This window comes from Cucurbita moschata, unplaced genomic scaffold, assembly GCF_002738365.1.
Source record: "Cucurbita moschata cultivar Rifu unplaced genomic scaffold, Cmos_1.0 Cmo_Scf00003, whole genome shotgun sequence".
Lineage (NCBI taxonomy): Eukaryota > Viridiplantae > Streptophyta > Magnoliopsida > Cucurbitales > Cucurbitaceae > Cucurbita > Cucurbita moschata.
Genome location: NW_019268519.1, coordinates 1,212,637 through 1,226,988, shown reverse-complemented (window position 1 = coordinate 1,226,988; position 14,352 = coordinate 1,212,637). Strand labels below are relative to the sequence as shown.

General features: G+C 38.2%; 3 protein-coding genes across 5 annotated transcripts; 2 read left to right on the top strand and 1 right to left on the bottom strand.

The window, feature by feature from the left end:
* Positions 1-1,029: 1,029 nt before the first annotated feature.
* On the top strand, positions 1,030-4,327 carry LOC111437858 (enolase 1, chloroplastic). Its single transcript, XM_023075941.1, has 7 exons — positions 1,030-1,549; positions 2,001-2,308; positions 2,437-2,591; positions 2,675-2,992; positions 3,606-3,752; positions 3,837-3,887; positions 4,050-4,327. Exons 1-7 carry the CDS (start codon positions 1,119-1,121, stop codon positions 4,113-4,115), a joined length of 1,476 nt encoding a protein of 491 aa, XP_022931709.1. The 5' UTR covers positions 1,030-1,118; the 3' UTR covers positions 4,116-4,327.
* Positions 4,328-4,931: 604 nt separating this feature from the next.
* On the top strand, positions 4,932-7,303 carry LOC111437868 (protein MIS12 homolog). 2 transcript variants are annotated; one of them, XM_023075950.1, is made up of 7 exons: positions 4,932-5,206; positions 5,294-5,351; positions 5,452-5,571; positions 5,840-5,935; positions 6,011-6,149; positions 6,871-6,999; positions 7,108-7,303. In XM_023075950.1, the coding sequence occupies exons 1-7, from the start codon at positions 5,085-5,087 to the stop codon at positions 7,164-7,166; spliced, it is 723 nt and encodes a 240-aa protein (XP_022931718.1). In that variant the 5' UTR covers positions 4,932-5,084; the 3' UTR covers positions 7,167-7,303. The 2 variants fall into 2 exon arrangements, with proteins under 2 accessions (XP_022931718.1, XP_022931725.1); XM_023075957.1 differs by lacking the exon at positions 5,840-5,935.
* A 4-nt stretch (positions 7,304-7,307) lies between these two features.
* On the bottom strand, positions 7,308-13,949 carry LOC111437849 (uridine-cytidine kinase C). Of its 2 annotated transcripts, none has more exons than XM_023075926.1 (12): positions 13,366-13,949; positions 12,772-13,132; positions 11,678-11,792; positions 10,741-10,936; positions 10,543-10,656; positions 10,287-10,460; positions 9,996-10,190; positions 9,054-9,176; positions 8,869-8,981; positions 8,350-8,473; positions 7,762-8,037; positions 7,308-7,670 (listed from the first exon to the last, which is right to left on the bottom strand). In XM_023075926.1, exons 2-12 carry the CDS (start codon positions 13,109-13,111, stop codon positions 7,443-7,445), a joined length of 1,998 nt encoding a protein of 665 aa, XP_022931694.1. In that variant the 5' UTR covers positions 13,112-13,132; positions 13,366-13,949; the 3' UTR covers positions 7,308-7,442. The 2 variants fall into 2 exon arrangements, with proteins under 2 accessions (XP_022931694.1, XP_022931698.1); XM_023075930.1 differs by lacking the exon at positions 13,366-13,949 and adding an exon at positions 12,528-12,593 and having other exon boundaries at positions 12,772-12,856.
* Positions 13,950-14,352: the final 403 nt, after the last annotated feature.

Here is a 14,352-nt window from a genome sequence, read left to right as displayed (position 1 = left end):
TTATATTTAATTTTTTAAAATAAATTTATGCCTTTTAGAAGTTATTAATCTCTTTCTTTTTTTTTTTTTTCAATATTTTACATTAGCTTTAATTTTTTCTAATATTGCACAGTTAAATAGCTGTTTTTCGTAAACTTTTTTCAACCTGAAAAAACTAAAAACTAAAAGACAAAAAAAGAAAAAAAAAGAAGTTTTTTTTTAGACTTTATATTATCTCTTTGGTAATTTTATATAAAGAGAATATTTAAAAGCTTACTTCATTTTCTATGCTATTTCAAATTAATATTACACTGATAAATATAACAATAAGAATTGATAAAATACTTCGTCTAGACCTGGTTTATAATTTATAAATTTTTTAGTTAATGTATTAATTACTGTGGGAATAATATTAAAAGGACTATTAAACATTATATTTAAGTATAAAAGGATATTTAAGCCGTTGAGTGGAGATATTAAATATAAAATGATTTAGTATGTTGAATAATTCATGTTTGGAACGCAGTTATGAGTTTTGATTATCTTTTTGTAACTAAACTTGTATGAGGGATCTTCGTGGAGAGACGAGAGATGGAGGAACCATCAGTTGAGATGGGATGAGGTGACATACTACGATATGTACAAAAGTGTTGCTCTTCAGCTCGACAATATAGAACCTCTCACTCTCGTTCCTTTATGAGGTCTTATTGGGATAGGTAGGCCCAAACCTTTCGCCTCTTCTCAATCGAGCAATAGTTTCCTACGACGGCTGACAAATAGGAATTTAAGTCGTAAAAAGAAGTAGCAGGTATACCATTTGAGTTGTGATTATTATCATTAAATTTGGAATAAAATTAATTTATGGAATTTGATTTGAGATTAAAAAAAAAAAAACTTTAGTGATTATGTCGGCCCCACTAACCTGGAGTCCAAACCTCCACTGCCCACCGAGCGTCGCTTTCACTGTTCTCGTGGCTGCGGGCCGCTCTGTTTTGAACGCCTCTTTTGGGCGGACTTTCCCACTTCTTCACTTTTCTCCTCCTCTACAAATATTATATTATACACACCCCGTTTCCATTTCCATTTCCATTTCCATTTCCATTTCTCACCAACCTCATTGCTCTCAATCGATAATTTCCATGGCTTCTCTTCCTTCCCCACCTACCACTACCACGAATCTCCTCAACAAATCCCTTCTTCCTTCCAAGCCTCAATCTCCGATCATCTCAATCCCTTCTTCTTCCTCCTCGAAGCCTCTTCGTTCACATGGCGTTCGCTGCTCTGTTGCTGTGGCGCCTTCTGCTTCGACCAAGGCGTCCAGCGAATTTAAGTTGAAATCTGTCAAGGCCCGGCAGATCATTGACAGCCGAGGCAATCCGACTGTCGAGGTTGATTTGATTACTGATGATCTCTACCGATCCGCTGTCCCCAGCGGAGCCTCCACTGGGATCTATGAGGCCTTGGAGCTTAGAGATGGGGATAAAAACGTTTATGGCGGTAAAGGCGTGCTTACCGCTGTTAAGAATATCAATGACATCTTGGCTCCAAAGCTCGTCGGCGTCGACGTCAGGTGGATTTAATCTTTTTTTTTTTTTTTTTCTTTATTTGCTTTAACGAACATCGGTTGAAATGTTCATAATAGTAAGTGAAATCTTGCAATCTGAACAAATTGTTTCTTCTACTTTCTGGAAAATTAGGAACATAATTCTCCTCTCCGAGTGTTTTACTGTTTTTGGTCCGACTTTTTCTTCTTGAAACCTTGTTTGATAGTTTACTGCAAATTTTTTTTCACATTTACGACTTCTTGTTAGGACTATAATTTGCGTAGTTTCAGATTTCTGTCTGAAACTTCAAGTACTTCTGCAAATGGTGGCTTAGTTCATGCTGGGATTGACAATCTATATGTGTTTTCGTTGGGCTTACTAATATCGTTTGCAGCCTTGTTATTCAAATTGTTACTGAAGAAGCGAAATTCCAAGTTTTTTTGGTCTGACAATGTGGAAGTTGTTTCATTTCTGTAGAAATCAAGAAGATGTGGATGCAATTATGCTGGAAATTGATGGTACCACAAACAAGTCGAAACTTGGTGCAAATGCTATACTGGGAGTTTCTTTGAGCGTATGCAGAGCTGGTGCTGGCGCCAAGGGACTACCATTATATAGGCACATCCAAGAATTATCAGACACAAAGGAACTTGTTATGCCAGTCCCTGCTTTTAATGTTATAAATGGAGGTAGCCATGCTGGAAATAATCTAGCCATGCAAGAATTTATGATCTTACCAGTAGGTGCTGCATCTTTCGCGGAGGCGCTTCGCATGGGAAGTGAAGGTTTGCAGCTTCTTTTTAAGCACTGCAAATTTATTGTTAACATAGACAGTTTCTTCGTCTTCATCATTTGCATATACTTAGCTTAGTCATTAATGAGTAGCCCGATTTTATTGTTTTCTTATGAACAGTTTATCACACACTGAAGGGAATTATTAAAGCAAAATATGGACAAGATGCCTGCAATGTTGGAGATGAGGGTGGATTTGCTCCAAATGTTCAAGATAACAGAGAGGGATTGGTTTTGCTTACTGATGCCATTGAAAAGGCTGGTTATACAGGAAAGGTATATAATACTAAATTCTCCCTTTTGTCTTGGAATGCCATTGAAAGGGCCGGTTATAAGGCAACATTTATTTTGATATACAGATCAAGATAGGAATGGATGTTGCAGCTTCAGAGTTTTTCACTAAAGATGGAAGATATGATCTGAACTTCAAGAAACAGCCCAATGATGGAGCTCATGTTCACTCAGCTCATGGCCTTGGTGAACTCTATAAACAGTTTGTGAATGATTTTCCGATTGTTTCCATCGAGGACCCCTTTGACCAAGATGATTGGAGCTCCTGGGCTTCCCTACAATCTTCTGTCGGTGTGCAAATTGTGGGAGATGACTTGCTGGTAACAAATCCTAAGAGAATTGCTGAAGCCATACAGAAGAAGGCTTGTAATGCTTTACTTCTGAAGGTAAGCAACCTCTTATTTCCTTCTTTCCTTTCTTTTCTGGCTGAACAGTGTCCATTAGAATATGTCATTTTGTGAGATCCCTCATCGGTAGTTAGAATATGTCATTTGGTGAGACTCCTCGTCAGTAGTTAGAATATGTCATTTTGTGAGACCCCTCATCGGAGTTAGAATATGTCATTTTGTGAGATCTTATGTCAGTTGAAAAGGGGAATAAAGTATTTCTTATAAGGGTGTGAAAACCTTTTCCTAGTAGATGCGTTTTAAAACTGTGAGGCTAACGGCGATACGTAACCGGCCAAAGCGGACAATATGTACTAGCGGTGGGCTTGGGCTGTTATAAATGGTATCAGAGTCAAACACCGGGCGGTGTGCCAGCGAGTATTCTAGCCTCCAAAGGGGGTGAATTGTGAGATCCCACATTAGTTGGAGAGGAAAATGAAATATTTTTTATAAGGGTGTAGAAATCTTTCCCTAGTAGACGCGTTTTAAAACCGTGAGGCTGACGGCGCTACGTAACGGACCAATGTAGACAATATCTACTAGTGGTGGTTTGAGCTGAGCTGTTCCACATTTTGATCTGCAATTTGCTCATATTTAGACATTTCTTCTGCAGGTTAACCAGATTGGATCAGTGACTGAATCAATTCAAGCTGCTCTCGATTCAAAGGCTGCTGGTTGGGGTGTGATGGTCAGCCACCGTAGTGGTGAAACTGAAGATAATTTTATTGCCGATCTTTCTGTTGGCTTAGCCAGTGGACAGGTTCTATTCATCTTCAGCTCTTCCATCAATAACTATTAAGTCGACATAACATTCATAACTGAATATTTTGTTACTCTTCTATAGATCAAAACCGGAGCTCCATGCCGAAGTGAACGGTTAGCCAAATATAATCAGGTAACTGTGATCAAACCACAACTTCAAAAAATTATTGTCCTTGTTGAATGTTCCAACTGTTCTTGATGATGGCTATTCCTTGAAATGTTTGTTTCGCTAATTGTGCTGAAATAGCCACAACAGTTCTAATTCTTCTCGATATGTTTGAAAATTTGGATGCAGCTTCTTCGCATTGAAGAAGAACTTGGGAATGTTCGCTATGCCGGTGAGTCTTTCAGATCACCTTAGGAGGTAAAAGTTTAAGGCGACAGTGATAATGTATCAATTTTAGGCTGAAGATTTGGTTGATAGAAGAAAATGTAGAGGATTTCTGCGGAAACAATATGCAGAACTATCCTGTCTGAGATGTTATCATGAGTACTTCAATTTTTGTTTTGAACTATCCATGCAAATTTTCGTTTCGTTTCAAAATAATGCAAGCTCTTTTCTGATGCAAGCTACCATAATAGTTCATCTCCATCTGCCATATATCATCATCGAGACCTCAACATACCCGTTGATATCAACATTTAAAACCTTTGTTCATCTACGCTATATGATCCAACACTCTGCAAAAGGAAAATGCCAGGGAGAACAGGCAATCGACAGGCAATCCAAGTCGAAAATGGGAACCATGAATCATTCATCTCCATCTAAAGCTATTTCTCTCTTCTTCATTTTAAACCTTTGTCCACCTTTCCACCTTCTCATCTTCTTCCAACCTTCATCCAAAATTCTTGCCTACTTTCCTTCGAGCTATAAACATAAGCCTATCTTGTATGTGAGAATCCCACGGACAAAATAAAGCATTCTTTCTAAGAGTGCAGAAACTTTTACTTAATAGATGCATTTTAAAATCGATCTTACTATATATTTTTTAACTTGGATATCTAAAATAATATTTCTTTTTTAGTTCAATATTTGCACAAGTAAAAAATTAGTTTCTTATAAATTTATAAGCATAGAAGTAAGGACAAAAGATGATTTTTTGCTTTTAATTTTATAGCATTGTTTAAATTTTTAATCCATAAAAGACATTTTCCGGTTCAGAATACAAGCCCGGTCCGAGTCCCCATCACTCCCCCACTACCATTTTGGCGGCAAAATTCCTCCATTTGTGCGAAAGCTCGGGAGCTTCCATTTGCTCTCGATTTAAATTTCTTCTCTAGTTTTTCATAAGGAAAGATGCATTTTTGAGGAAGGGAAAGACATTTTTTCATGGAAGGAAGTAAGAGCGATGTGGTATTCGATTCGCTGAATCTGGATCCACAGCTCTTCATTAATGAAGCTCTCAATGTTGTTGACGATTTGGTTGGTGACGCCTCCGATTTCTATCAATCGTATGCTTCTCTCTTTCTCATCTCTTCAATTTGGATTTATAATTTTGTTCGGTTAAGTTCAGTCCTGTGAGTTCTTTTCCCCTTCAGACAAGCATCAACCGCCTTGAAGAGTGAGGGCTCGGATAGATCCCAGGATCTTATAATGGTAAGGTTTAGTCGTTAATTTCCGATTTCTTAAGTTGGTACTCTGAAGCACTACGAAATTGTTCCGGTTTTCTTTGAATTAAATTGTTTATTCTACCTAGGGAATATCGCGGGTCCGAACTCTCGCCCAATCGGGTCTGGATAAGCGATTGGCTATGTGGGAGAAGTACTGTCTCAATCACTGTTTTTCAGTCCCTGAAGATTTTTCTTTACCCTCAAATGTGGGTTCTTCTACTCTCTCTGTGAAGAGGCTCCTGCTACTTTTATTTGGCGAAATTGCTCTATTATTGCTGTTTTTGTAACTGAATTCATTTCATAAGTGAATAATTGGGCATGTAAAAATGACTGTTTGCTTATGCAGCGAGTTTCCCACTTCTAATGTGTATATATGTACTGGCTTGGGAGCTTACTCAATTTTTGAAAAACTTGTATTGCTGTTGCATCATCAAGTTTAATTTAGATCTAAATCTTTTCTTTAAGTTGTCGTAGGATGAATCTCCTGCTGACACTTCAATAAGTTATGGCTGCCTCTATGATGTGGATCTGGATACAGAGCTAGATTCTTTAAGGAATAAGCTCTCGGAGCTATCGAGTGCTTCGTATGTTTATTACTTCTTGTGTTTCTGTATATCATATTTCATAAGAAAATATAATTTTCAGGTCAGGAAAGAGAATGTTGAATTGAACCAGGAATTCCAAGCTTTAGAAAGGAAAACTGCTTCAAGTAACTCCCAAGCCAATTATTTCAACGAAGCATTACAGTTATACGAGCAAAGCTCTGTGAATGAGATGTTCCAGGGTAATTAAGTTATGCTTAGAATTGATTGTTTCTTCGTGCATTCCTGACCATACATGCGCCATTATCCTATTAGTATATTCATGAAGGGGAAGACTCGAAATGAAATATACAAATAATGTGTGGAGCTGATTTATTTTATTTTTCTTGGAATAAGTTTTTATTGTCATAGCCCGCTTGGTAGATTAAATTTTTTGCAGACGCTGACTTTCTCCTCTGATTGATCATCCTCGTCTGCATAACCACGTGATACAAACTCTAATACATCCAAATAATATTTTAGTGACTTTCTCCTCTGGTTTTGTTTATGGGACTTTATTTTGCATCTAGATTTTCTCCGACTTTATTTTGCATCTAGATTTTCACAACGATCATAGAGGGGAACGAAACATTTCTTATAAGGGTGTGGAAATCTCTCCTTAGCAGATGCGTTTTAAAACCGTGAGGTTGATGACGATACGTAACAGACCAAAGCGGACAATATCTGTTAGCGGTAGACTTGGACCATTACATGAGATTTCTCTTTGTTTTCTTTGGGGTTCATCCGGGGAACTCTAGTCTGTGAATAATGCAATTTCTCTGGCTGTTTTCATTTTGAAAGCCACTTGAAACACAATTTATTCATTAGCATTAAATTTCATTGTACCTAAATTTAACAGTTGGCAGGTAAAAGATGTTCATGATTTTAGGAATCAGAATTCTAACAAATATCAAATTCTTGCAGAAATGATGGGAACTGCATCGGATCTGCGAGCGGAAATAGGAAAGCTGAAGAGAAGGAAGATGGAGGATTCCAAGCTCACTAACGTAGATAAGGTTCATACAAACGGAGACATCTCTCACCATCACAAGGGTATGATTTTCATTTTTCAAGCTACTTCAGCATCAATAAGCTTGTTTTAGCTTTGTGGAAGATGAATATCATCTAACATCCTATTTAATGCTTGTTTCTATTCTTCAGGTTTCTCTAATGCTAAGCTGGATGACATTCAAGAATTTTTAGCCTATTTGAACCTCTGAACTTCTTCATTATGACATCAACCTTACTGTATATGATGCTTGCTGTGGATCTTGTCACTATGAGTTCTTCCATGTTTTAACTTGATTTAGCTGTGAGATATTCTAATTCAAATTTGTATAAATATATCATTTGGACTGATGAGTCTCCTTAATAGTCTCCATAGAGAATTTGCAGATGGGCCATGAACAGGCGTTGCCTCCCCAGATAGATCCGTACATATTTTCTCATGAAATTGAATTGCAGTTCATATTATTTTGGAACAGCTGGTGTAGATATCAAAAGGAATCATTTCTGAGGCTCTTGAACAAAAGTAAGCCTAAACTACCAACTGCAAGCGTTAGTAAAAGTGGGTTTCTGATGGATTCAAAATCAGCAATCCTCCACATCCCCTCGTTGTCAGCTTTGCCCCGATGACTCCTCTCGCTCGAGTACTCCCGGAGAAGATTGCTCAAATTGTCAACTTGGAGGATAATTTGACGCTGCGCCCGTGCTATATTTTGTATCTGGAAAATGTGAATGGAAAGCACAAAAACCATACTTCTAAGTTTGAATCTTAAAACCAAAGAAGAAAAGAAGTCATATTCATCAAAATACCTCTTCTAGCAGGGGAGATTCCTTGGCCAATTGGGAGGACGACAAAGAATGAGATAGCAGCGATCCAGTTAAGGCACCATTACTCAAGCCAGATATGAAAATTGAAGTTGCCCCGGAGCCGTTGTTGCCCGCATCAGCTTGTGAAGACAAGTTCTGCTGGCTAGCAGAAACGTTTCTAGTAGAGATCTTGGAGTTCAGCTCATCAATACGAGTTGTGAACTCATCCATCCTCTCGCTGAGAGTAGAAATCTGTTCTGAAAGTTGTGTAATGGCTCCCTGAAAGAATTTTGAGATGGATCAGCAAATTAAAAAGCTGAGGACTTCCTCGACTCATTCAGCAATACTGTTAACCAAGAAACTATATGAATGTTTATCTCTTCTTTGGGTCAAAAGTCTCTACCAACACGTTCAGCCTCGTACTAATAGAGACGTTAATTTTTATCCCAAAGCTTTTGAATTCTAGCTTCGTTTTTAGCCATCATTGGACGGTTAATTAGATTCATAATCTTCCTACGTTATCCTATCTTGGAATATAGAAAGTATATAGATCATATGAATAAGATTTTCTTGTTGCAGAAAAACATTTACCTGGTTCGAGACTACTGCAGGTGAATCTGGAGCCCTGACATCAAACCTTCCACTATTAACAGCAAGCTTTGTCAGCTTTGACAAGCTCTTGTCCCTCCGATTGGAAAATGATTGTGATAATCCACTGGCAAAGATATCAAATATCAAAACAGGATACACAGGTATGTAATTTAAGCACTTCAAGCACCATTTCATAAGAATTCTAAATGAACAAGAATGTTTACTTTCCAGTGTTGGCACAATAAATCAGCCTGAATTTGTAAAGAAATTAAGAAGAGAAGTGACTATAGATTGAATACGAGTGTCAAAGTTAAGGGAGTTCTTATAAATGACTTAGAAGAGTTATTAAGAGAGCAATATGATGAACAACATATGATCTGACAGACAGAGAATATCCAAGATTTATACCATGTTTCTAGCCATTGATCAAATAGAGAATTTTTTCACTAAATCTCTTTTTCTATCTCAAATTTGCCTCCAAATTCAAGTATATCCAACAGTTGTAACGTAGGATGATACCGGTTTAGGTACTTATTTCTCCTATCTGCAGAAGCTCGGGAAAGGGCTTCCTTTGGACTCGAAACTGAATCGTCATCTATGCTGAGCCTGGTTTTTAAATCATCTGGCAAGGCCTACAAATGATCACAACAGACTTATTGAACTAATGACCATTTTCTTAACCTGTTGCATTACAGATATCTCACCATAACATCATTGACGAGCTTCTCTAGCTGTATTTGTTCTATATAGGTTCGAGGGATATAGGAACCATCCAAACCCAACTGCGCAGCAATGTGTTTAACATGGACCCGATCTTTTCCTTGCACCTTTGTCCAACGTTCAGCGAGTTAGTGGTATGATAATATGAACCTTCTCAATTTAAATACATGTTTCTAAACAAAATTCTGATATTGTGTATGGTAATGTCATATTTAGGCGACTGAAAAAATGTGGCTAATGAAAAATCATCATGCTGGCCACACACTTGATCATTGGTTAAAAAAATTGGCTAAATCATAGATTTGGAAGAATAAAGAAATTAACCCATGCTAATAATGTTTGTCGTACTCCAAAGTCCCTACATGAATCTATGTGAGATCCCACATCGGTTGGGGAGGAAAATGAAACATTCTTTATAAGGGTGTGAAAACCTCTCTTTAGCAGACGCGTTTTAAAAACCTTGAGGGGAAGTCCGAAAGGGAAAACTCAAAGAGGCTATTACAAATGGTATCAGAGCTAGACACAGGCCGGTGTGCCAGCGAGGACTTTGGTCCCAAGGAGGGTGGATTGTGAGATCTCACATCGATTGGACAGAGGAACGAAGTATTCCTTATAAGGGTGTGGAAACCTCTCCCTAGTAGACGCGTTTTAAAACAGTGAGGCTGATGGCGATACGTAACGGGCCAAAGCCGATACGTAACGGGCCAAAGCGGACAATATCTACTAGCGGTAGGCTTGGGTTGTTACACAAGTTAACTTAGACAGGAGGCCTTTTATTTTTCATCCTCCAAACTAGGCTCAGTCACCTCTCATCCCTAAGGCTTTTAGGTTGTGTCAAGAAAAAGAAAGAAAAAAACAGATGAACTTCATTGCTGAAAAGGACAAACTATTACATCTAAAGCATGGATATCAAGTACAAGATGTACCTGAATATATTTCCGGTTAAGTTGCTCCAACCAATCAATCTTGACACACACCCTATCATCAGAGAATATGTGGCTGCTTCTTTTAAGAATGGTTGCAATTGTGTATCCCAGTGCCATAAGCCCGCCAAGAAGGCGCACACTAACTTCGAACGTTATTCTAGGCGATATTATGAATGGAATATCTGTAACCCACTCCTGAAGAAAGCGGAGAGAAAATAAGAAACGTCAAGATTGGAATACAGGAAAGTATAGTTTGAGGGAACTCAGTTATATAGCTTTTGTTACTGTGACCTCGAACATGAGATTGTATTTGCCATCCCTGTTCCTCATCCTGAGATAGGATTGACAAGCTTCAGGATCTTCACCAGGAGGTAGAAGATAAATGTCATAAGTTTCCTCTGTAGATTCCTTGTGATTTTCAGATATAACAGCCTTAATTTGATCCATAGGCACTGCTTTTGTTGACTGTAACCAGAAAATGAACCCAATTCATATAGAGTACAACTGTTATGATTTTAGAGGAAAACGAAGTAAATTTGAAGCTAACCTTAAGAATGTAAGTAGGATTCTGGAAACCAGTAAAGGGATTGAATTTGTTGATAATTCTTATATGGGCAGTCTGAAGATCTGGCTCTATAAAAGCTTTATACATTGGATAAACCTGCATCCATATATCTTTTATATGAACCACTAGCAACAATTTTATTACATGATTGGTGACGTAGAGCTAATAATAAGGACACACCGTTTCAGAAACTTGATGGATTATTTCTTCTGGCTCTTGGCCAGCTCGCTGGATATCGCGTAGTACCCGTTTAACTAAGTCAAAATGGACACCACCAGTGATTGATACACGAAGATCTAGCAATGGACGTAGTTTTTCACTTAAAGCATAAATGCCCTCAATAATGACGATTCTTGACTTGGGGACTTCAACAGTTCTGTTAGTAGATATTAAGAGTAAGAATGTTAAATAGTAAAAGATAAACAAATGTTCTATTGAAGTAAGAACTAAGAGGCAATGGAATATGTAGATTCATAATGCTGGAGAGAGAAGCTATAGGTTTAAAAGGATTAATGTAAGACTAAAGAGTTTAATTGTGAGATCTCACATTGGTTGGGGAGAAGAACGAAACATTTTTTATAAGGGTGTGAAAACTTTTCCCCAACAAACGCGTTTTAAAAACCTTGAGGGGAAGCCCGAAAGGGAAACTCAAAGAGGACAATATCTGCTAGCAGTGAGCTTGGACTGTTACAAATGGAATTAGAGCCCAGACAATGTGCCAGCAAGGAGGTTGAACCTCGAAAGGGGTGGACAGGAGGCGGTGTGTCAGCAAGAACGCTGGGCCTCGAAAGGGGTGGATTGGAGGGTCCCACATCGATTGAATAAGGGAACGAGTGCCAGCAAGAACACTGGGCCTAGAAGGAGGGTGGATTGTGAGATCTCACGGGGAGGAGAACGAAACATTTTTTATAAGGGTGTGGAAACCTCTCCCTAGGAGACGCGTTTTAAAAACCTTGAGGGGAAGTCCGAAAGGGAATATTAATTACATTAATCCTCAAGACCACCCAGTCTTTCTTTTCCACGTCCAATCTGATTGCTAGACCAAAAGATTCAAGGTATGACATAGTGACTGAGAAAATTTCAAGCAATACAATTCTCGGCTGCAATAGTGCTATACCTGTAACCCACACGACTGCTGGTCTTGAAATCATAAATAGGAACCTGGACTGATTTTCCTTGCCTTAAACCATGAATATTTTCGAGCAATGTATCATAATCCGTTAGACGTGGGTCTGGTAAAAAACAAGGGACCAATAGAGATTTTCAGTGACTTAAATTACAAGAAATAATTAACAAGCACACTTACGAAAAAGAAAGCAGAAAGAACATGCTTTAAGGACCTCCAGATATCATAATTAAGAACAAAAGAAAATTTCAAAATTAGTTCAAGTATGTCATTGTAACCGTCCAAGCCCATCGCCAGCAGCAAATATTGTTCTCTTTGGACTTTCCCTCAATATGTTTAAAACGCGTCTGCTAGGAAGAGGTTTCCACACCCTAAAGAATGTTTTGTTCTCCTCCCCAACCAATGTGGGATCTCACAACCCACCCTCCTTTGGGGCCCACCGTCCTTACTGGCACACCGCCTCATGTCCACCCCCTTCGGGGCTCAACCTCCTCGTTGGCACATCATCTGGTGTCTGGCTCTAATACCATTTGTAATAGCCTAAGCCCACCGCTAGCAGATATTGTCATCTTTGGGCTTTCCCTCAAGGTTTTTAAAACATGTCTGTTAGGGAGAGGTTTCCACACCCTTATAAAGAATGCTTCATTCCCCTCTCCAACCGATATGGGATCTCACATAAACTAAAGACCTTGACGATGAGCAAAATCAACAAACTCGTTTACTCCTCAAACAATATGGTATAAATGAAATTTCATTCTTCGAGGTAACAAATAATGTTCATATATATGCATAGCCATGACTGCTGAAGAGGAAAAGTATTAGAAGCAAGCTTAAAACTTACAAGAAGCATGTGGCTCCATGATTTTGTAGATGGCAATGGAAAATTACAAGTTTTCCTGCCACCTCACTTTAGAGAACAGAAAAACAAAGCAATCATCAAAGCCTGTGCAAGAACTAAGTACTGGAGGACTCCAAACCAGTGTCACAGGGTTGTAAACCATAGGTAACTATTTAGAGCTCTCATACTGCTAAAATTTTCAACAAAATTGAGATATGAATGGTTAGTAGAATGAATGAAACAATACCATCAAAGTTGCCATCGATGATACGACTAGCATCATTGTAGTTATCCATCGTGATAACAGCAATGCTGGGTATAAAGTTAAGCACCTTCTCAGTGAACACTGTCTTCCCAGCTCCAGAAGGGCCTGCCACTCCAACTAGGATTATCCCATCATTATTTTGAGACAGCAACTGACATGCCCGAATTACAATGAAGAAACCTTTATCAAATGACAGAGGATCTTGAATTCTAAGGATCTCATATCGATTTGAGTCCTTCTTCCTTACTAACTGAACTTGATCTCTCAAAAGGCCAGAACGCCTCCGAGGTGATTCAATGCTAGGAAGCGTATCTTGAGGCATTTAGAGGAGTTTTCCTGTTGGCTGCAGAAAGTCAAGGCATAAGATACAGCTGAATACACTTTTTAAACCAGTTTTGACCAAGAATTAATAAAACTATGACTAAAAACAGGGTCAAGGAGCCCATAGGCGAAAGAAAAGGCGTTACAAAAAGCATCTTTCTGAACAGAAGAGTACTAAATTTGACACAGAGAGAAAACCCAGATCACAAATTAGCATAAATATGAACCAAAGTCCAGAAAACACAGCATACAAACCTTCTGAAAGAAAGAAACAGAACTGTTCTCAGTATAGCAGTTGGTGCTCTTGAATTCTTGAAGCTGTTGCCTGCTTTCTGAAATGGAAGGAGTGAGAGAGAAATAATTCATGGTTGTTTTCAAGTGGGGTCTTTTGGTAATGGGTTTTCCTTTTTCATGAACATGAATGGTGGGGCGATTGAGTGAGAGGACAAGTGGCCCGATTCTCTGAACATAAATAAGAACTCGGTGGCTAAAAAGGAAACAGATAGATGAAAGCAATTGAAGAAGGTACTAGGATAAGATTAGAGAAGCGTAATATCACCGCGATCGACTGGATAAAAGGAGGACAGGTGGAGAAAAATAGAATGGAATTGAATGAGTTGCTGTGAATGTGAGTGATTCGCAGACTTTTCACTCCCTGTAAGTGGCGCGGGGCTGTTGCATTCGCAAAATGCGGGTTAAAAATTGAAAGAAGGGAGAGGGAAAAACATTACCTAGCTTCATAAATTGTTGGAAATTTGAAGTGGGAGAATAGACAGCTCAGCTGAAGAAAGGTCGACGACGTTGGAAAAATGGATAAGGATCACTAGAACAGACAGGACCTGGAATCTTCGCTTTGCCCTAAAATGTTTGCCTTTTTCTTCTTTTTATTTCTTCCCTAATTTTTTTATTTTTTTTATCTTCAAATGTGTTGGGATGATTGAGATGATGGAGAGTGAATCCCACCTGGGTTGATTTAGTAGAAGATCATGAATTTATAAATGAGAATACTGTTCCATTCAAAGTAAAGTACTAGAAGGTAGGTTGATTTTGATAATTACTGATTTGTTTTAATCTAATAAGTAATTAAATTGTTTAAAGAGCTGGTTAATTTCTATAAATTAGTCCAAAATTCACAAATTGAAACAAATTTTTAATAATAATAATAATATTATTATTATTTTAAATATTGTCCGTTTTGTATATTTCATATAGCCCGATAAAAATTGATGCGGTGTATTGATA